The 22967-nt window shown below is 37.6% G+C and overlaps 2 protein-coding genes across 2 annotated transcripts; both read right to left on the bottom strand.

The window, feature by feature from the left end:
* Positions 1–1484: 1484 nt before the first annotated feature.
* Positions 1485–7384, bottom strand: LOC139722473 (uncharacterized). The gene is made up of 3 exons (XM_071633765.1): positions 6908–7384; positions 4373–4502; positions 1485–1636 (listed from the first exon to the last, which is right to left on the bottom strand). The coding sequence occupies exons 1-3, from the start codon at positions 7203–7205 to the stop codon at positions 1591–1593; spliced, it is 474 nt and encodes a 157-aa protein (XP_071489866.1). The 5' UTR covers positions 7206–7384; the 3' UTR covers positions 1485–1590.
* Positions 7385–10438: 3054 nt separating this feature from the next.
* On the bottom strand, positions 10439–16527 carry LOC139722472 (uncharacterized). The gene is made up of 4 exons (XM_071633764.1): positions 16045–16527; positions 14490–14619; positions 13303–13370; positions 10439–11996 (listed from the first exon to the last, which is right to left on the bottom strand). The coding sequence occupies exons 1-4, from the start codon at positions 16154–16156 to the stop codon at positions 11746–11748; spliced, it is 561 nt and encodes a 186-aa protein (XP_071489865.1). The 5' UTR covers positions 16157–16527; the 3' UTR covers positions 10439–11745.
* Between the last annotated feature and the right edge of the window lie 6440 nt (positions 16528–22967).

Here is a 22967-nt window from a genome sequence, read left to right as displayed (position 1 = left end):
AAATGGCGTTTGACCCTTGACCTTTGACGCTACGACACTAACATTCTAAAGAGAATCACTGTCAGGGAGACATGTATAAATACGTACTAAGTTTCATGATGATACCTTAAGTCAGTTCTGAGATATGGAGGAAGAAGAGAAATTTAACATTTTCACTTGACCTTTAACCTACTGGCAAAAAAAAAAAAAAAATCCCCAGAGAATCTCTACTGGGTAATACATGTGTACATAAGGTTTAAAATAAAATCCAGCAGGCATTGCATAGACATTAGGGAATTAGTGAAAATATTTTGAGAAGTTGCCCTTGACCTTTGACCCCTGACCTTTAATCCCATGATCCCAAAATTCCCTACATAACCACTGTCTGTCAGTATACATGCACATATAATAATAATAATAATAATAATAAGGTCTTATTTACCCAGGGTAGCCTCTTCAGTGTTGCCACTGCTCTACCAGAGGACCCTGCTATCATTATTACCCTAGCGTTGCCAGGTACCCATTTATACACCTGGGTCGAGAGGGACATTGTGGGTAAAAACATCTTGTCCAAGGACGTAAGCACTGGGCGGGATTCGATCTCGCGGTCCTCCGTTCACATTGTACTAAGTTCCATGAAGACCTTGAAATATTTCCGAGATATCGAGAAAAAACAGTGAAATGTTGACATTTTCATTTGACCATTGACCTTTGTCCCCATGTCCCGGACTCTCTCTCTAGAGAATCTTTATTGGGTAGTACATTGTATACATTATAAGTTTCAAGAAAATAGCTTCAGGCATTGCATAGATATGGGGGAAATGGTGAAATTTTGAGCATTTCGACCTTGAGCACGTGCACCATTAAAGTTGATAGGAACACTCCGCTCATTCATTTTTTATGCCAAGTTTCATTAGGATACCTCAAACGGTTTTTTTAGTTACGCTGTCCACAAAATTGATTACGGACGGAGATGGATGGACGGACGGACGGACAGAAGGACGAACAACCCGAAAACATAATGCCTACCGCTTCACTTCGTTGCGAACGCATAAATAATAGAAAAACGTACTCTAGTGAACTCCGCAGAAACACACAAATAATCAAACAAAAGAAGACTTCATGATGGTTCAAGGGCTACTATAGACTAGTGTTCTAGACTCCGGAGTTAGAGACACAAGACTAGTGTGGACTTTTCAGCAAATATGAATGGTATAGGCCTACCAACCTGCGCACGCAAACACACACACACACACACACACACACAACAACAACAACAACAACAACAACAACAATATACACATACGAAAATGAAGACGTTTATTTGTTGAACGTGCTCGTGACCATGCATGCAAGGCCACAAGTGCTGCCTCGGGTTGTTATGGAACATCAAACGCTTGGCCAGGCTACAGAATAACACATCGACCTTTTTCTTCGACATGGTACATCACCCGGTCAGCGACGATGAGACATTGCTTTAGGGCTTCCAGCAGTTCTACGTGCTTGTTGGCATCGAAGGCGTGGTCTTCCTTGGTGTAATTTTCTACCACGAACACATACTCTATTCCGTTTTCCGCAAGACCTGCTTTGAAAGTTCTTAAATCACTTTGGTTATCCAAGCTGTTCTTGTGTGTAATCACAACAATTGGTGGTTGTCCTATAGCGAGTGAAAATGAAGAGAGAGAGAAAAAAAAAATTAACGGTGATGATTAGCTAACGCAGTTTCTCATAACGAAAAAACAACAACATCTTACAATAATATTGTCTAATTCAGGTAGCATTTATACGTAAACGACATGTCAATACACTGTATTTTATTTTGCTAATATTTGCTTCAATATTTTGTACGAGAAAGTGAAAGTCATACGCGTGGCAGACAATAAACGAAGGCTCGCTTATGTGAGCTCCCGGTATTTTCTCTAACTATATACCTGACTTCTACTAATGTACGAAGTGCTGTATTGACGAACTACATAGTAAAACCTCCAAATGTCATTCTCTAGGAAGGGACAAATTATCAACATAATGCCATTGCAAACTAAAAAAACAAAAACAAAAACAAAAACCAACAACAATAACAGCAATAACAAAGATCACTCTCATATTTACACATAAGTTAGCCTTTAAGTGTAGAAATATATCCTTACTAAATAATATTGCTTAAAACTTTTTTTTTTGTTAAAAAGAGGCATTATTTTGATTATGGGGAGTTACTTTTCTGTTGTGTAAAAAGGCATATGATATATACACTGTGCCTGCGAATATTAAATTAAACACTCAAGCAATACCGTTAATTCGACCAATTTTCTTATATTTAGGGTATATTGAATTTCTTGATAAGCATTCAAAAAGATTCCATCCTCCTAGATTCGATTTCATCATAATATTTTTTTACACGTATTTCAGAAGAAGGAGCAAACATTTGTCTTGATTTTTTTTTTTCTGAGGAAGAGGATGCAACGATCTGATCTCATGTATTTATCTATTTTTCTTTTTTTTGGGGGGGGGGGGTGGTGAGCATGTCAGAGATTGAATAATCTGTCAATATCTTTAGAATAATTTAGAGGAGAGACTGAGGTTGTGGCTGGTCTGGGTGCCACTTGCCTTCTTCCTCTCCGATGATAACGTAACTTAGTATTTCGCAATACTGCAAATGTCACGTTGTCATCCTCAATCTGTCAACCTTTCCTATCATGAAAGGTGTGGGCTGTAATTAATCGGCAATGAAATTCATTGTCAGCTGGGCCATAACATTCCCATTCGGGTCCAATCGGAGCTCAAATGAGGGTAGCTCTCGATCCCGATCGTGAAAGATATCGTATCCTAAATACTCAACAGACCGCATTGGTTCACGCTAGGCGAAATGGAACGGATGAGAACGTAGCTCCACGTTTGTCGTTACGGTACTGTATAGACATGGGTCATTGATTTTGATCTCGAGTTTATGATGAAGTAAGGCATGGAAACTGACCGTAATTTTTCTTTTGTCCTTCTTTTCGTCCCACCGTTTCCCCCCGTAATGGTGACAACCTATGCCAAGCTAGTCGATGTTATGCCTTATTCTATTCGTTTTATTTATTTTTTTCAGCAGTAGGTTTTTATTTTGTTGTTCTCCTGGAACAACATTAAGCCATATGATGGAGTCACTATATGCTTTTCTTGCAATATACCAACAATTTCCAGCATGGGCCTAATTTACAGTGACATTGTGAAATCATTTTGATGTTTTTCATAAAAAGCGAGTATTTTCATACTTCAAGCGCCGTCTTCTTTGATGCCTGCTGATATTTAATCGTTTTCGGAGCCATTATTGTGTGTATCCCTCTCTCTTTCCGTCGTTTATGTTATTACGTTTATGCTGTCGCTTGTCATGCATGTTACTTGTGTTTGCAATAATCCAGTTGTTAATTCATTTCCATCGTTTTGATGGTGCCGCTCTGCATATCATATGCAAATGTATTAACTTCCAATTTCCGAGCCGGCGCTCCACATTTCACACTTGATTTCCGAATGAAACAAGAAACAAGTAAATACAAGTTTCTTTTTAATCAATGACCAACAAATCAGTGATCCAGTCATCATTTCAAACTATAGAGTATTTAATATGTAGGCCCATATCTGAACCTAGCATGTCATCAACTAATCTAGGAGATATTCATGCGACTCGCAGGGTATTATATGCTTACTTACAGAGTAAACAGTGAAGAACTATTAGTAGTATCTATCTCTACACGGACAAAACAGTTTTTCCATAATGTACGCCTAACCGTCATCTTTATGATTGTGTTGACCAGCTCTCTTTAATAGGATTGATGGGTTGAGGGAGAAATTGTTCCTCGCACTGCATATCGAGGTAAAACAACAACAATATATATATATATATATATATATATATATATATATATATATATATATCAATGTTTAACGATTATGATTTCAAATTAAGGATGAATCTAAATATGAAATAAAATCGTAATAATATTTTGACAGTGGTTACTGCAATGTTCTCATGAATACACTTGATACGCAACGACATAACTTTACCTTATTATTTTGATGTGACAGCGCTTTTAACACTCTTATGGACTGCGTTCTTAAATGGATTCGAATATTATTTTCTTTAACGTTGTTCTACAGTATTGCATCCATTTGAACAAAGTCAAACTGATTATATGATAAAAAGATAACATTATAATAGCACCCTCTTCTGGGGAAGAGTGCTCTGTCATCATTATTCTCATCGAAGTATCGCTAGATAGCAATTTCTACACTTGGGTCGAGAGGTAATCCAGAAATTTGGCAGGATTTGATCTTGATGGGAGCTCAGTTTGAAGGTCAATCTGTAGTCTCATGTACTTTTCGGCTGTGCCCTATGAATTGGTAAGGAACTCACCTCAGAACGAGTACTGCACAGTGAACCTTAAACTTCTCATTTGCCATCCATGCGGATTCCAAGTTGTGGACCAGCCGTTGGAAAAAACCACGATCCCAAATTATCTGTGCATCATCCTTCCGTAGTCCGGCTGAAAAAAAAACAAACAAACAAACAAACGTTTTTCGTCATCGCGTTAAACATTGGCGCGTATGTGATATATGTTTATGTATCTGCATGAGCAATGATATAATGCAGGAACCAATAAAATAAAATCAAAATCAAATCAAAATCAAATCAAATCTTCACTCGTCAAGCTTGGGCCACCTCTATTATGTTTCAGTTTCAGTTTCAGTAAGTTTTATTTCTCCACTTGTATACGTAACAGAAAATAATAAGTATAACAATATCGAACATATTTCAAGTCATGAAAATATAAACAAAATTTCACATTACAAATATATAATCATGTGAAATAATTACACAAATTTCATTACAGGTCTTTAAGTGTACAGGTGGAGGAGACCGAACCGTTATCAATATGTGTATAAGACACACAGGCATTGCACTCCTCGTCTGCGTTGTAAGCTGACGCATCATCTACTTAAGTGGTCATTCCACGACCTAGACACCCGCGAGTTAAAGGAGACCTCCGGATGATTTTCAGACTTTTACATTTGAACAACTATAAATTAGTAATACTGAGTACAGGGTTTTTAGAATTTATAGTGACTAGGATGAGGAATAAGAATTCAATTCAATTCAATTCAATTTTTATTTTCCACTCATGGGGTGGAACACCCCATGCGTTTTAGAATTTATAGTGATTGAGATGAGGAATAACAATGTTTTCAAAATTTGTAACAAATTGCAATGAACAAGGATGATTGCATTGGCAGTCTCACCATAGGAGTGCTTGAGTTGGGGCTCATGCAAGCAGAACAGAAGAAGAAGGCATACATAAGAGTTTACACAGGTGAACTTGTTAAGCAAGCAGTATTGTAATGGAATTACACTGCTACATTTCTGAAATATGTGAGGCTCCTATGTCATCAACACTGTTTAGTGAACCCTTTTGTATTACAAAATAAGATTTAAGGTCTGTATACACTAAATTTTCAAATATTGATAACTATTTCATGATTTTTGCCTTCATGATATAATATATAATATTGTATGTATAATAACTCTTCATATAGAAAGCCAGAAATTATGTGCTAAGATACTCGAGATGATGTTATAGCAACCTCCTCTATTGTGTTTTTGCTTCAAGCATGCAGTATATCATCTTACATTGAAAGGAAATTGAAAAATTGCTCTAAAAAACTATTCTTCTCCCTGATAATTGATTTAAACTCTTTTCAAAGAATGGAAGGACCCAGACTCGGGAGGAGAGATAGTGGTCGAGATCATGGCTGTCATTTGGCTGTGATATGATATGATGTCATTCTTCTCATTGGACCACTGGATATCTAAGCGCATAAACTATTATTGTCTCTTCTCGTTTTTAGTACAAGTAGCCTAACAACATGTTTAATTCGATTCCCACTTTGTTTTGTACTTATAGGAAATTATTGTCTGTTAAATGGATTGTTATTACGAGTATTTCAAAATGATGATGAATATTAGGTAAAAGACATTTCCTGTGATTTAGAGGTTTTATTCATAAGTCCTTGGTTTCTTTCATCTCTTGCAAGTATACACTTCAAGTATGACATTATATTTGTTTTTTGTATCTATCGAGAGCCTAAGTTGTTGTTGTTGTTGTTGTTTGTGTTAAGTGGCGTTACAGTTTTCCATTCTCTTTAGAATATTTACGCCTAAGTTGTTGGTATGGGCCCATAGACTGATTTGTAGATGATCACACTTTATATTGCACTAGTAATTACCATTGTCCGTCGTAATGTAAGTACCCAGGCCCGTAACACGGGGGGTTCCAGGGGGTTTCGCGGAACCCCTTCCCCTTTTGCCAGCAGCAAAAAAATTAATAAATAAAAGAAATAAAAGGGAAAAAGATGAGTAGTGGACCTCCCCCCCCCCTTCGTTTGCAAGCAGTAGAAACCCCCCCCCAAAAAAAACAAAAAACAAAACCAAAACAAAACAAAACACAAAACACAAAACAATAAAAATATGAAATAAAAAAGAGAAATAACAAGAACAAAATGAAAGGGGCGTGTGCTTTTTATTTTTGCTTGTCAACCGATGAAACCTGGAAGTGACTTGAAAAACGAAAAAAAAAAGTACGGGGGAGCCTTTTTGATTTTGAGTGTTTTTTTTTTTTGTTGTTGTTGTTTTTTTTTGTTTTTTTTTTTTTGCTTGTCCGGAAGTGGCACTAGGATTTTTTTTTTGCTCCCCCAATGTGAAAAATAACAGAAATGAACATGAATCTGAACTAAAAAAGGCCTTTTTATCTAATTCTGAACCCTCCCATTAAAAAAAGTCCTAGTTACGGGCCTGCTACCTTAGGCCTATCCCCTATAGCCACTCTATTCACAAGTGGGTCCTACTGAAGGAATACAGACTCATTCATCGATGCATAGACTTTATTTGTCTTACCCAACTGTAGACCCACTTCCTTCATGTACTGTCCTCCAAAAGATAACATCCCTCGATTGTCACTGATACGGATGTGTTCAGAGATGCTATAGGCTGTTTTCTTCTTTGTCATGGCACCGTGGTCGTCTTCAAGCAAGCTCTCCGGTGCCTCATTCCTCCAGTCACCTCCTGTTACGTATAAGAACGAGTTGATCAAGGCGGATTTGCCCACACCTGGTGTCCCAAAAAGTGCAATTCTCGTCTGTTCTGGTGGATTTTTAGGTTTCTCCGCTTCCACTCGAGGGGTTTTACCAGGCATATAATTCTGAATATATTCTTTTTACGTATTTATACCATCCATTTGAGAGGATTCCATATATTTCGCCATTTTCAGTTACTCTTTGGTCAGTCACAACATTCGCAACAAACTTATTGCACAATCCACACGACATACACTCACCAACACAGTACAGTAAATAATATTATAGTGTCCAGACATGGAGCTATACACAGGAGTGTGGTCCATAATATGGTGCAGACGTATAGTACCAGTAGTTGATTACTATATGAGTACGCGTAGGCCTACTACACAGAAAAGAAAACAACAACTCCAAATATGGCATGCAGGGAATTCCCACTAAATCATGTTTGAGTTCGGTGGAAATTCCCCCGTTAGTGACCCCCGATATTCACGTTATATTGCAAGATTGCACCTTGACATCATTGTCGTGACAATTATCTTTAAAAGGATGATAATAGTTTTGGTTGAGACCTGGCTTCAGTTTTCTAACTTTTTTTTTGTGAGATAATGAGAAACCTCTTGTGCAACATGAAAGAGCATGTAATTCCAAGAGGAATTCATCATTTACTTGATGAAAATTGCAAACAAAGGTGCATGGGACCCATCTTTTATCAGGATCGCTTTGTTTTACGTTGTTTTTAGATATCTGGGTCATTCAAAAACTTTCAATTTTCATGATAGCCCCCTATAAACTTTAAAATTGTCTAAGAATGGTATAATTAATATGCCCTGTAACATTTCATAAGTGGATTCTTAGTATGTTGCAAAAAGTTTAAAGCTCAATCCTTACCTCTGCTAAGGCCCTAGTCACCATTATGATAAACACGGATCCTCAAGGATCAACACGGCGATCCCCGGATCATGCCGGCGACGATCCGGGGAGTTCCGGAATAGTTTTGCCCTAGATAGAGCGTCGACGAGCGTTGATGACTGTACACAAGGTCAACACGGCAGCTACACGGATAAGGCCGGGACAGCACGACATCTACACACGGCATCTCTATACACTGCGCTTACACGGACCATGCCGGACCCACCCGGCAACTACACGGTCCATGCCGGAAGAGCACGGTGTCTACACGGACCATCAGGTCGTCTATACACGAACCAACACGGCAGCTACACGGACCAACAAATGACTTTATAGCTGTTAATGTCATTTTGTGTTCTGCTGAACACATCCTTGTGATGGTTTTAACGCAATATCAAGTGAATATTTAAGTAGGCCCTAATGTCCTATTTCGGAAACAAATAATAGCTTGGTCACTATATAATGGTTTGCATTTTAGTATAGTTTTCTTTTTCTTTTATTTCTTAATCATATTATAGGCATACCCCGCTTCCCTTACTTAGTACCATTGAATCACCTGGTCTGAACTTTTATCCGTTCTCCGTTTCTCTTTCACAAACACTGATTATCCGGGGCTTACAGCCAAACAAGCTTGCTTTCATGTATAGGTCCCATCATACTTCTCTCTGTACAACCCCATTTCGATTTTGGACCAGTTATCATTATAATTACTGTTATTATCAGGTGTGTGTGTGTGTGTGTGTGTGTGTTGTTGGTTTTTTTTTTGTTATTGTTGTAAATGTTGACAAGGTAAATGAATTTGTGCTGTTATATTTTGATTTAATATTGATATACGAGAAGTATGAAATAAATTGAAATGGAAATTGAAATTGAAAGTCTAACAAAGGTAAACTTCGGCTTTCAGACTAAATAAACTGCTCTTGCGAAGGAAATAACTTGCCTATGTATAGGGCTACGCTTTGGCCCATACACCTACCAATAGTAAAACAAAATGATAGGGAAAATGTGTGGTTACTATACAAGACTACGAAGTGTAAAATGCATGTATATGAATATTATAGCACGTTTATTCGTAGACAGGTAGAGGTAAGAATCACTCGTAATATAACGTATACTTCACAGGGGCCGCGGGAAGGGGCATGGAGCTTCGACCCCACACTTTCTTATCTGACAAGAAAAACGAAAAAAAAAAAAAACCGAAAAGAAAAACCTTGGGAAAAACCCATGACTTCCCGGAGATTATTGCCATCGAAGGGTGGTCGAGGTTAGGGTCACAATCACAATACTACTGATGTACAGTGAAGAAGACTTTAAAAAATATGAAAATTGCAGAATTTATTTTTCATATAACGGTGTACAAATAGATGATTTATTTATTTTCTTTTTTATTTTATACTGCAGGGTTGGCCTGTTGTTTTGTAAAACTACTTTCCCAAGGCAGCCTGCAATGTTAGCAAACATTCTGCATAAAGAATACAAATACAAAACAGTCATGTTACGTTGTGTTATGTTAGTTATACGTTATGCACTTGCTGCATTGCAAACTTATGAAATTTTCAGTTTCACCATCATACACATGTTCAGAAACTCCAGCAGGCACAGAGGATATCCTTTCATTACGCGGTACTTCATACAATGTAATTAGAATAGCATGCAGGGCTTTGATTGCTTTGCACAAATCATTACAGCAACTAATGGGAAAGGATTTCATATGATTGGACAACTACACTTAAAATATAATTTCCGCAAAAACACAAACAAAACATTTAAAGAAGACCTCATGGCTGAAGGGCCATTCAAAGTGTAAAATTTGTGTAGAATACACAATAATCCTGCTCATATTTCGGCAAGGACGAAAATATCAAACAGGTTATATCCAGTTGACGAGAGCCACCCAGCTACATTTCTATCAGATGCCATAACAACATATCGCAGAATGCAGCGACCGAGTAAAGCTAACTCATATTAACACACAATATCCTACACACCATAACAGCATAATACATTAACCTGACATTAACTATACTAAAACTATCAACATATATCACTTTTATACAATAATTCAACTCTAAAATGTATTCATTAATATCCTTTACTGCATCATCACTATATACACCAAACAATATCCCACCTACATATCCCACTTTATAATAATATTTTAACATTCATTAACCTCATATAGTATATAACATTCATTAACCTCATATAGTATATAACATTCATTAACCTCATATACTTTTAACCTTATCTGACTTCACCAAATACCAAAACTTATTCGGTATCTCTTAATAGAACATCGTATTACAAAAATGATTTCATAATAATAATTCAGCCCCGTAAAAAAAAAAAATTATTTAATATACCAAGCAACACTATAAATCCAATAGGCCTACTTATCAACTTTCTCCCCCCCCCAAAAAAAAAAAAACAACCCAACAACAACAACAACAACAACAAACAAACAAACAAACAAACAAACAACCACTGATGTCGGGTTACATATATCAATACAAAATTAGATTACTGAGAAACATAATGTTAATATAATATAAATACAACAAAAATCAATCATAAAAAATAAATAAATAATCTATAATTACTCTGGTATTATGTGTGGATGGAATCCGGGACAAAGGAACTTCTAAAACGAGCACGCTTGGTGCGAGGAGGACATAATCTGATACTTGATCAGTTCCGGCAATAGTAACCATACGGAGGGTGTATTCAACCAGTCATTATCTTGTTTACTTTGACCATCATTCTTTCCACGTATAAATCCTGTACCACCGGCAATTCCAAACTAATTATCTTTTGCGCGCACTTTCGTGGTCGATCAATTCTCGCTCTGACCTTTTGTGTAAGATTGCCATCAAAACAAATCAAGTTATACATGGCAATAGATTGGATAAAAGACTTATGCAAAAGAACCATCAGTGTTCTATCCAACCTCAGTTTGCTCAATTGCCTGATGAAAAAAAAAAGTCTTTGATTTGCCTTTTTTGAATCATCAGTGTTTTGGCAGTCCAGTCCAAATCATTACTGAGTTTTGTGTCCAGGTACTTGTACTCGGAAACCTGTTCAACAGGGCTATCATATACGCATGGTTACATATTCACAGTTCTTTCAGGAATCTATTATCAATTCTTTGGTTTTGTTGACATTCAAATGAAGATAATATGAGTCACACCACTGAACAAATCGATCGATTTCTGAGGCGTAGCTGTTCACATTGCTTGAATTCAAATACCCCGAGATCACTGTATCATCAGCATTATGATAACCAGTATTAAAATGTAAATAACACTCGGATTGACGTGAAGTACTGTGAACAAACACAGTCGCCAAGAATCTTTAGCTAACTGGAGGAGGCAGATTTAACCAGAAGAAGAAGAAGACAAGAAAAGAAGAAAGAAAGAAAGAAAGAAAGAAAGAAAGAAAGAAAGAAAGAAAGAAAGAAAGAAGAAGAAGAAGGAGAAGATTGGTAGAAGATTAGTGTTTAAGACTCCAATGTTCAAAGCCAGAGAAATAGCGTGAGCTTCTCAGCATGTCATATTGACTAAATATCTCTCAATGGTAGCACCCTGCACACGCAAACACACCCACACAAAACAAAACAGGAGAAAACACATACATAATAAGAAAAAGAAGATGTGTAGTTGTTGACCATGCAAGGCCACGAGCGCTGGTGATGGGAACATCAGACGGGTCTTGGTCAGGCTACAGAATGACACACCGGTCTTGGTCAGGCTACAGTATGACACATCGGCCTTTCTCTTCGATATGGCACATTACGCGGTCAGCGACTACGAGACACTGCTTCAGGGCTTCTAGGAGCTCGAGGTGCTTGTTGACATCGAAGACGTGATCCTTAACGGTGTAATTTTCAAGCACGTGGACGTACTCTATTTTGTTATCCACGAGACTCACTTTGAGAGTCTCCAGAGCACTCGGATTAGCAACACTGTTCTTGTGTGTTACCACTACAACTGGTGGTCGTCCTATCGAGTGAAAATGAAGAAACAAAAAATTAATTTCTTAACTAAGTTTTCCGTATTTGGGAAGCCATGATTTATTGAGTGACAGAAGGAAGCATGACAGTATAGGCCTAATTAATAGTATGAAATGAACTGGAGGTCGCTCCTAGAAATCTCAGCACTCTTTTTATTGTTATCATTTTCCTCTTTTTTTTTTGGGGGGGGGGAAGACTGTTGTAAACATTTGCGACGAATATTCAAGATCTTTTTTTAATATGTTTGAAGTTACACACCCCACAGCAATAATCATTTTCATCTCTGCCCGCATACGAGCTGTATCTGCTCTGAAAATAATAATTCTCACAGGTCCCAATTATTGGAAAGATTTGGACAGATAAATAATTCAATCACCGTCTCTTAGCATAAACTCAAACCCATACCTCTGGCAATTTTATATATGAAATCTTGCTGGGTATTCTGTAGGTTCATGATTCCCATTTCCGAATTGCATCGGGCTAGTCTCGCTGTTAAATGTATTAGGATTGAATAATGGACATTCATTTTGTTCCGTTCATCGATGTATGCACTTTTCCCTATTCCGTATCTGCCATTCTTTTTACGACTGAGATGTTCTGGTACGAATCAGGGTCGTTAAAAGGATGAATTTATTCATTTTATTGTTTATCTATTTCTTTAATCGGCGAGGCGATGGGGTTCGATACTGGAAATATAGGGGGGTCTTTCTGGGGAGCGCACAACCGAGCAGCGTCCGATCTAGGAAGGGAATGTATGCAGGACGCAGGATTCCCCTTTTTTTTTGGGGGGGGGGGGGAGGGGGGGCAAGAATAACGTATTATGTATGAATCTACGCTTTAAATGAAGCATCGATGACCAACAAACCAGTGATTCAGTCATAATTTCAAACGAATAACATAGGTCCTAGTGCATCACTATCGAAATCCAGGTGACAGTGGCGGATGGGGGGTGCACCGGGCGCGCCCTTTTTTTTTTTTTTTACAAAAAAAAAATACTGAAAAAAATATTAAAAGGGAGTGGTGCACCATCCAGGCGCGCGCCCCCTTTGATTTGTTTTCTTTTGATAAAGCCATGAACCAGAAAAGTGCGCTTAAGCATTTTTTTTTCTTTTACTTGTCAGCCGATAAAGTCCGGAAGTGGTACTTTTTTCTTTCTTTAGCTTGTCAGCCGAGATGAAACCCGGAAGTGGCACCTTGTTTTGCGCCCCCCCCCCCCTTTACGGAATTCCTGGATCCGCCCCTGAGGTGATATTCGTACGACTCTTAATAAAAGACATGATTTAATGTAAACCTACCCGTCATGTCTTTGATTGTGTCGACCAGCTCTCTTAGAACGGATGGTTGAAAGCCAGCATCCTTCGCACTGTAATATCAGAGGTAACAACCAAAAAGTCATATATCAATGGCATACTATTTCAAAGTATAAAAGACATTGTATGCGTAGTACATAGATCGTGACAAAGATTCACACCATACTAAAGAATACACTCATCGGCAAAAGAATATACTTATACCTTTGATACAGCACTTTCAACACTGAAAAATTGTATGGATTAGATTCTTAAATTGGTTAAAAGGGAACCCAAACCCAAAGAGCAATGTGGATTGAGTGAAAGCAGCAACATTAGAAGAACACATCAGTGAAAGTTTGAGGAAAATCGGACAATCGATGCAAAAGTTATGAATTTTTAAAGTTTTGGTGTTGGAACCGCTTGATGAGGAGACTACTAGAGGTTACTCAGTATGACGTATGTGTGGACAACGATATAAAGGAAATATAAAGAAAATTCCACAAAAATTTACTTTTCTAGCATTATGAAAGAACACTTGACTAAACACTTTCAGAAAGCAGGGGGAATAATTGCTGCCCTTAACATGTCAGTATCAAGTTGATGGAATGTGTAATTTTCATGAAAAATGATTTTGTGTGTGTGTGTGTGTGTGTGTGTGTGTGTGTGTGAAATTCCCCTTATATTGTTGTCTACACATGACGCCAAACCTCTAGTAGTCTCTTCATCCAGCGGTTCCAACATCAATACTTTAAAAATCCGTAACTGTTGCATCTATTGTCCGATTTTCCTCAAACTTTCACTGATTATCTTCTACTATAATGTTGCTGCTTTCACTAAATCCACATTTCCCTTTGAGTTTGGGTTTCCTTTAGATATTTTCACAATGTTGCAGTTCTTCGGTAGTTTGGTCACAGTGACCAAACTCAAACTATACGAAATTGATAATTATGATGATATGTGGTCTTATCTATATCGAGAATCTATTGCCAAATACCTGAATTTTTATTTACAGCATTGAATCTCAGTTCACAGTTTATTCGTTTCATTACACTGTTTTTAATGTGTATTCATAATAATACTTATGCTATAAGTAGGGCCTATATTTGGTGGAAATGAAATAAACGAATTAATGCAGCTATATGAAAGTCAAGAGCACTATTCCGCACTGCTCCATATTGCAATGTGGTTACCTTAAAACAATTACTGCACAGTGAACCTGAAACTTTTCATCCGCCTTCCGCGCTGATTCCAAGGCGAGTATTATCTTTCGAAAGAAATGACGATCCCAAATTATCTCTGCGCCATCTTTTCGTAGTCCGGCTGAAGGGATACAGAAGAAACAAGAGCAATTAATATGATTATTGTCATCGCTTTCAATTCAGGAAACTTTAATAGAAATCCCTCGCCAAATCTCTGCTACATAATATCCCATTCGTGTGTATAGGAAAAATGTGGTGTGCCCTGGTCTGTGTACAGAATTTGTCCTAGTCACTGAGGTCATAGCAGAAAATGCTTCCGCAAAAAATAAACTGGTGTTTTTATCCAGAAAGTATACCATTATTGTCTCAAGAGACGGATGGATATACCAACTATAAGCAGTGGGTCAATACATAATGCTGTTCATTGGGTCTGGTTTGCATTAAATAGCACTAAAAAATTATGTGTCATTAATATAGTTTTAAGATGTTGTTCTAACTCCCACCCATGATAACTCAAATATTAGTTTTAACAGTTTTACCTCACTGAGAAAAGAAAACTGGAAGATGATTCTAAAACAATTCCTCTGCCAGATGAATCATATAAACTTTGATATAATGAAGATGACCCCGTGCGAGAAGAGATTGTGATCGCGATGACGTAATAAGTTCTCGTTGCCAAGTATGAAACCTTGCATTTTATTTTTCCATTGAGTTTATTGTACATACGAGTATGTAAGAACTTATCGTATGTTGAAGGATTCATACCTACGACGTCAGGTGATAGGCAAGGAGACATTTTCTCTAATTAATAAGAGTCGAGAATTTCGTTGGTCCCCTTCCCTTCAATCAATTCAATTTAATCCAATTCAATTCAATATAGTTTCCATCAATAAAAGGTAATGCACAATACAAGGTGATACATTTATCAAATCAACTGTTAAGCAATTAGAAAGGACAAATCAATGAGTATGATACAAAATATTATGTGCGAATGATAATGGAGCAGTTAAATGTACACTTTGCAGTTTTAACAGAACAAAATAATTAAGGTGATGGAAAAAGAGCGATCCACTTAAAAGCAAAGCTTGTATCATACAGTATGACGTGGATCACTTGAAACAACAACACCAGTCCAATATATCAATATTGTACCGTATGATAGGCTAAACGTGTATAACGTTTGAACATTCTTTGATAATATATGAAGCTATTCGTGAATGCATATCTTTATTAGAACTTGTTTTGAGGTTTAAACGAAATACACACTCAACACACTGTATCACATTACAATGTTGTGTCACAGACACTGTACTCCTAGTTGAGAAATGTGTAATGCTTCCTTGCAGTTTTTGTAATATACAATGATAATCATAAAAAGTGGGCTTAGGCAGTTGGATATCCGTGACGTATTTCACAGTAATCGATTACTAACAGTAAATTATTACCTCATCCATATAATACCTTCTCCCTATACATAGCCTTCGCGACAGCGCTGCACCCATACAAACACCACTGAGGGAAAAGACTTATTTCGGTGTACACATACCCAGTTGTACATTCACTTCCCTCATGTACTTTCCACCAAAATCCTTCATCCCTCTGTTGTCAGTGATGAGGATGTGGTCGGAGATGCCAAACGCGTTTTTCTTCATTGTCATGGCGCTGGAATCTTGAAAGCTTTCCGGTGCCTCGTTCTGCCAGTCGCTTCCGGTTGCGAATAAGAACGAGTTGATTAAGGTAGATTAAGTTTGCCGACGCCTGGTGCACCAAAAAGTGCGATTCTCGTTTCTTTTGGCGGACGTTTAGGCTTGTCTTTCTGCAGGCGAATGGTGCTTCCAGGTGTATAATCACGTATGTACTGTTTTAACCTCTCTATCTCTCCAGAGGACTGTCTGTATCCCGCCATTTTCAGTAACTGTTCAATCAGTCACAACAAGTGCAACAAACTTTCTGTATGCACGATGTATGTCCAAGGAGGTACCTCCTTGGTATGACATGCTATGAAACTCGTCAACACAACACAGTATGTTATAATATCCTATAGGATCGAAGTAGACGTCACACAGAGCGGCCGGGGATTCCCCGGCTCCCATCATGCTTCATTCCGTAGACCATACTATGCACCTGCTGGATGGGCATTGCACTTGACATAACGTACAAATCCATTTACAGACGACTTTTCTGTGCCGGGGACTTTGGACTGTTTGTACAGTTCACATTGGCTTAAAGGAGACATCGACATGATTTTCAGACTTTTATACTTCAACAACTACTTAATCATATTGCGTACAGAGTTTCAGAATTCACAATGATTGGGATGAGGAATAAGATTTTTTTTTTTCAAAAAATTATAGCAAATTACAATGAACAAGGATGATGACATGGCAGCCTCATCATAAGAATGCATGAGTTGGTGATCAAGGAAGCAGGCTAAAGAAGAAGGCATGCATAGATTTTACACAGGTGAACTTGCAAGCAAACAGTATATTGTAATGGAATTACACTGCTACATTTCTGAAATATATAAAGAAAAGAATTATAAAGAAAATTCAGCATATTTTCACTTTTCTCGCAGAATAAAAGAACACTATCAGCTGACTGGACTTCCCTCTTTCAAAAGGTAAGGGGGAATACCCTTAACATACGTCAGTGACAAGTGGAGGAAATGCGCACTTTTTTTCAAAAATTAAAATTTTGTGAAATTCTCTCTATATTTTCCTTATAGCGCTGTACGCATGTGACATCATACACTGCAGTCATCCGTAGTAGTCTTCTCATCCAGCAGTGACTGTGCAGATGCTTTAAAAATTCATAACTTCTGTACGGATTGTCAGATTTTCCCAAAACTTTCACTGATGTGCTCTACTAATATTGCTGCATTCACTCAATCAACATGTATATGAAGGTTGACTTGTACTTTAACGTTTGTCATAATGAACTAGATGACTTGGTGGAGTTGATTATGTAGTATACCACTGTCAATCTGAATGCCAACAGTATTATAGCCATCGATCCCAATGCAGGTTGTTCATCTTTTGTGAATCACTGTCCCCATGGCTCCTCATTGTCCAAAAACACTGTGTGTCAGAGGAGGCCGAATTCCTCTGAGCTGTTTTTGTGATATTGTTGAAGCTCCATTATATATTTTTTTCGCTACAATATCAAAGCATCCCTCCAATTCTATTTTCGAAATAAAAATTTATAGATCTGTGTATACAGGCCAATTAGAAAGTTGTTTTCTTATTTTTTGTACTAACAAAATATAAATTTCCTTTGCTTGATTGTAACGTTATGCATCAAACGAACAATGACAGAAATGTATTTCAGTGAAATTAGTGGCAGACTTCGGTAAGCAGTCACGCAGAAGTGGAGCGATTACATTGTATACAGGAGCGGGTTTCATTTCCACCGACCGGAATATAGTCTGGGTGCCAAAGCCACTTTTTGGGCCTAACCTTGTTTTACCGTCCACCCAATGCTTTTTGATGGTTTTATCCTATTTCGGGGGTGCTGAAACCGAATCTGGATGATGCAACTCTTGCATCCTTGAGGGTTTTGAGATATTCAAGATGGTCGACAAAATGGCCGCCCGAACTGGAAATTCCCACGTATTTCCTTCTAAATGGTGATAAATTGAAAACAATTGATGGTTTTACCCTATTTCGAGGATGCCGAATCCGAATCTGGATGATGCAACTCTTGCATCCTTGAGGATTTTGAGATATTCAAGATGGCCGCCAAAATGGCCGCCAAAACCGAAAATTCCCACGTATTTCCTTCTAAATGGTGTGAAATTGAAAATGATTGATGATCCTACCCTATTTGGAAGGTGCTGAATCCGAATCTGGATGATGCAGCTCATGCATCCGTGAAGTTTTTGAGATATTCAAGATGGCCGCCAATCAAAACCGGAAATTCCCATGTATTTCCTACTAAATGGTGAGAAATTGAAAAAAATTGATGGTTCTACCCTATTTCTAGGGTGTTGAATCCGAGTCTGGATGATGCAAACCTTGCATCCTTGAGGGTATTGAGATATCCAAGATGGCCGCCAAAATGACCGCCAAAATGGCCGCCAATTAAAACCGGAAATTTCTATGCATTACAGCTTTTAAATGGTGAGAAATAGAAAACAATTGATGGTTTTACCCTATTTCGAGGGTGCTGAATCCGAATCTGGATGATGCACTTCGAGATAGTCAAGATGGCCGCCAAAATGCTCGCCAAAACTAAAACTCTTATGTATTTCCTTTTTATAAATGGTGAGAAATTGCTAACAATTGATGGTTTTACCCTATTTTTTTTTACTAAAAGATTTCAGGTTTTCGTCAATGACACGGTTTGAACTTGCTGTATATACAGTGAAACCATCTCTACCGGATATCTTTGAGTTGGTACGATACAAGTGTGCCAGTAATGAACCCTTCAAGACTACAGATGCGGTTAAATAATTGCAAGATTACACTTTTTCCTCTACTATTTATAATGGATAAGTTTTGAACACTAACAATCAATGGGCAAGACATGTTCATCTAAATCATATTGTGATAGTGATGGAGAGAAGTGTACTGAAATTACCCAACATTAGGCCTACCTGTCTTAATCCATGAGCAGTTTTAATCTCTTCATCCATGAACACTCGAATTGATTATTTGGTTTATATTGGTGATCTTGATGACATTGTTCAAGACACGAGTGGGACATTTTTATAGTTATGTTTCTTCAATATGATGAAACATTATATATGTTATGTGTAATATATTTATGTATATAGGTAATCTATTACAAACACACACGAGGGGACGGACATATTATTATCACAGGTAACGCGCCGTGAAAAAAAAAATGAAAAAAAAACAAACAACACGGAAGGTAATTATTGATAATCCAGTACATACGAATATCACAATCGCGCAGAGTTCTTTTGAAATTACCCTTATTGATATCTACTATCGTGGTCACGGATGCAAACATTTCCAATGACGTAATCAGAATATGCGATAAGTTTCATAAGAATACGAGGCGAGACTCGTCAGAATACAAGACAAGTTTCAACACCAAATACCAACATGCCATAATTTGATATTACTCTAGTGATAGCCGAAATGGATTAACTTCACATCTGTGGAGCCATATTATTGGCGACCACAAACATTACTTTATAACAATTATGCATAAAATCATTTCAGTCGTATCTTTGTGTTTGTACGTTTCAGTATGATGTCAATATCACTTTATTTTTTTTTCCAGTACGTGTTAAAGTTCCGTTTGAGACATATCGGAATATCTCAGTATATAACAATACCATTGTGACAGTCATTTTGGATGTTAATAACTTTTGGCTGATTTGACAAATTCGCTCAACTGAGTTGAATATAAGAATACGAATTTTTGCTTTTCACCCTGCATGGGTTTAATCCCCCGCTTCAAGTTAGAGCACAACACTTCTCCATTTAAGTATAAGAAAATGTTAAGGAGTTTCCGTTCATACAGGACATTTATAGATGTCCCAAAACCTTCAAAGACCTTCAGCACCCTCGAAATAGGGTAAGACCATCAATTTATTTTAAAATTTTTACCATTAAGAAAAAATATACTAACATTGGAATTCTGCCATTTATTTTGGCTGTCATCTTTGACGTCCAAAAACCCTAAAGAATGGACGAATTTCAACAACCATGTTTCGAGGGTGCTGAATAGGGTCTAAAATTTTCCAATTTTTGACAGTTATTTTGGCGGTCATCTTGGACATCTCAAAAACCCTTAAAAAAAGAACACGAAATTTGCATCAACCAGGTTCCGATTCAGCACCCTCGAAATAGAGTAAAACCGCCAATTGTTTTCAATTTTACACCATTTAGAAGGTAACATAGGGCTTACAAGGAAAATTTCGTTTTTGACGGCCATTTAGGGGCCATTCTGGCGGCCATCTTTATTATCTCAAAACCCTCAAGGAAGCAAGAGCTTTATTCTGGAGCTTCAAATTCAGCAAACTCAAAATAGTGTAAAACCACCAATTGTTTTATATTTTACACCATTTAGAAGGAAATAGAGGGTCTACTTATGAATTTCCGTTTTGGCGGTCGCTTTTGGCGACCATTTTTATCATCTCAAAACCCTGAAGGATGCAAGAATTGTATCCTGAGCTTCGGATTCAGCACACTCAAAATAAGATAAAAACCACCAACTGCTTTCAAATTGTCGCCATTTAGAAGGAAATACATGGGAACTTCCGTTTTGGGTGGCCATTCTGGCGGCCATATTGAATATCTCAAAATCTTCAACAATGCAGGAGTTGCATCATCCAGATTCTGATTCAGCACCCTCGAAATAGGGCAAAACCATCAATTGTTTTCAATTTCTCACCAATTAGAAGGAAATAAGAGGGAATTTTCGGTTTTGGCGGCCATTTTGGCGAGCATCTTGAATATATCAAAATTCTCAAGGAAGCAAGAGTTGCATCATCCAGATTCTGATTCAGCACCCTCGAAATAGGGCAAAACCATCAATTGTTTTCAATTTCTCACCAATTAGAAGGAAATAAGAGGGAATTTTCGGTTTTGGCGGCCATTTTGGCGAGCATCTTGAATATATCAAAATTCTCAAGGAAGCAAGAGTTGCATCATCCAGATTCGGATTCAGCACCCTCGAAATAGGGTAAAACCATCAATTGTTTTCCATACCTCACCATTTAGAAGGAAATACGTGGGAATTCCGGTTTTAATTGGCAGCCTTTTTGGCGGCCATCTTGAATATCTCAAAAATTTCATGGATGCAAGAGTTGCATCATCCGGTATCGGAGACAGCACCCTCGAAATAGTGTAAAACCATCCGTGTTTTCAATTTCTCACCATCTAGAAGGAAATAAATGGGGATTTCCGGTTTTAATTGGCGGCCATTTTGGCGGCCATCTTGAATATCTCAAAAACTTCATGGATGCATGAGTTGCATCATCCAGATTCGGATTCAGCATCTTCCAAATAGGATAGAATTATCAATTATTTTCAATTTCACACCATTTAGAAGGAAATACGGGGGAATTTTCGGTTTTGGCGGGCATTTTGGCGGCCATCTTGAATATCTCAAAACCCTCAAGGATGCAAGAGTTTTATCATCCAGATTCGGATTCAGCACCCTCGAAATAGGGTAAAACCATCAATTGTTTTCAATATCTCACCATTTAGAAGGAAATACGTGGGAATTTCCGGTTTTGGCGGCCATTTTGTCGGCCATCTTGAATATCTCAAAACCCTCAAGGATGCAAGAGTTGCATCATCCAGATTCGGATTCAGCACCCCCGAAATAGGGCAAAACCATCAAAAAACATTGGGTGGACGGTAAAACAAGGTTCGGCCTCTGGCACCCAGACTAATAACAAGATGACACAAGTTGCGATACGCTGAGAATGTGAAAAGGTTAATATCTCGATCTCGTCTATGAATAGATTAATATCTCGAAATTTTAAATTGCTATGTAATGCAAGTCTGACAAAAAAAACGACAATAACAATTGATGCGTATGAAAAAAATGCAATGGCAAACCTATAAAAGAACATCGAGGTCGATATAGCAGGCCCTGAATGATGCACGATGATCCGCCATTGCCCTTTTGGCGCATACTTCTGGGAAATAAGATACACAACAGTTGCACAAAATTATTGATGCACGCTATACATTGTATAATATACAAAAACATATTATGTTTTTATGCCATTGTGCTGAACGAGACAAGGACGAAGCTTTCGCAGTCAATGTCATGTGGCTGTGAAATAATCATGAGATGCAGCAGACCTCGAGTTTTCAATTGTATTCGTTCCTCAGTTCAGATAGGAAAAGAATGAAATAGCCAATATCAGCAACTTAGTCATTGTCAGTCGAGGCCATGAGGGTGAACTTTTCAAAGTGCTTGATACTTTTTGAACACTCCGGCGCAATAAATGAAAGACAATGATCACCTTGAATGATCATAATAACGTTAAAGGGTGTGCATTTTGCGAGATTTTCAGAAACCACTCTATGAGATGTAAGGGGGACTGCAGTTCTAAGGGGTATCAAAAGTTTATTCGATGAAAATCGGTTTTGAAATGGCTGAGATATCCAAAAACAAGGTGAAACAAAGAGATCCTAATAAAGTTGTGGCATGTCGCCTTTTATTATTAGCACTTTTTTGATATCTCGGCCATTTGAAAACCAATTTTCATCAAATAAATGTTGAATCCTTCTTAAAATCACATGCTCTTTCATATTTCATAAGAGTCTTTTCATTATCTCACTTAGGAATGTTCAAAACATGAATCTCTACCTCAACCAGTACTATACAGTCCCTTTAATGGTAATAATGCCACTAGTTAATTCATATAGCGAATATCACTTCAGTCTCTAGGCAGTTAAGAATACGAAATTACATTCATCAAATACGCTGCTTAAGATTTAATATCGTAGAGTATATATCCATGCATCACTTCGTAAA

This window comes from Diadema antillarum, unplaced genomic scaffold, assembly GCF_040938485.1.
Source record: "Diadema antillarum isolate AM-2024a unplaced genomic scaffold, OU_Dant_1.0 scf00000166, whole genome shotgun sequence".
In the NCBI taxonomy this organism is placed as follows: Eukaryota; Metazoa; Echinodermata; class Echinoidea; order Diadematoida; family Diadematidae; genus Diadema; species Diadema antillarum.
This window is presented reverse-complemented; position numbering and strand designations above follow the sequence as displayed.

What these genes read in the sequence shown, in the direction of transcription:
- LOC139722473 (XM_071633765.1), bottom strand. Translation starts at nt 7,205, where the DNA reads ATGCCTGGTAAAACCCCTCGAGTGGAAGCGGAGAAACCTAAAAATCCA. An exon ending in GGAAGTGGGTCTACAGTTGG is followed by an intron (nt 4,503 to 6,907) that starts GTAAGACAAATA and finishes TTTTTTTTTCAG; the next exon opens with CCGGACTACGGAAGGATGAT. An exon ending in TGTGCAGTACTCGTTCTGAG is followed by an intron (nt 1,637 to 4,372) that starts GTGAGTTCCTTA and finishes CACTCGCTATAG; the next exon opens with GACAACCACCAATTGTTGTG.
- LOC139722472 (XM_071633764.1), bottom strand. Translation starts at nt 16,156, where the DNA reads ATGACAATGAAGAAAAACGCGTTTGGCATCTCCGACCACATCCTCATC. An exon ending in GGAAGTGAATGTACAACTGG is followed by an intron (nt 14,620 to 16,044) that starts GTATGTGTACAC and finishes GTATCCCTTCAG; the next exon opens with CCGGACTACGAAAAGATGGC. An exon ending in CACAATCAAAGACATGACGG is followed by an intron (nt 11,997 to 13,302) that starts GTAGGTTTACAT and finishes TTCACTCGATAG; the next exon opens with GACGACCACCAGTTGTAGTG.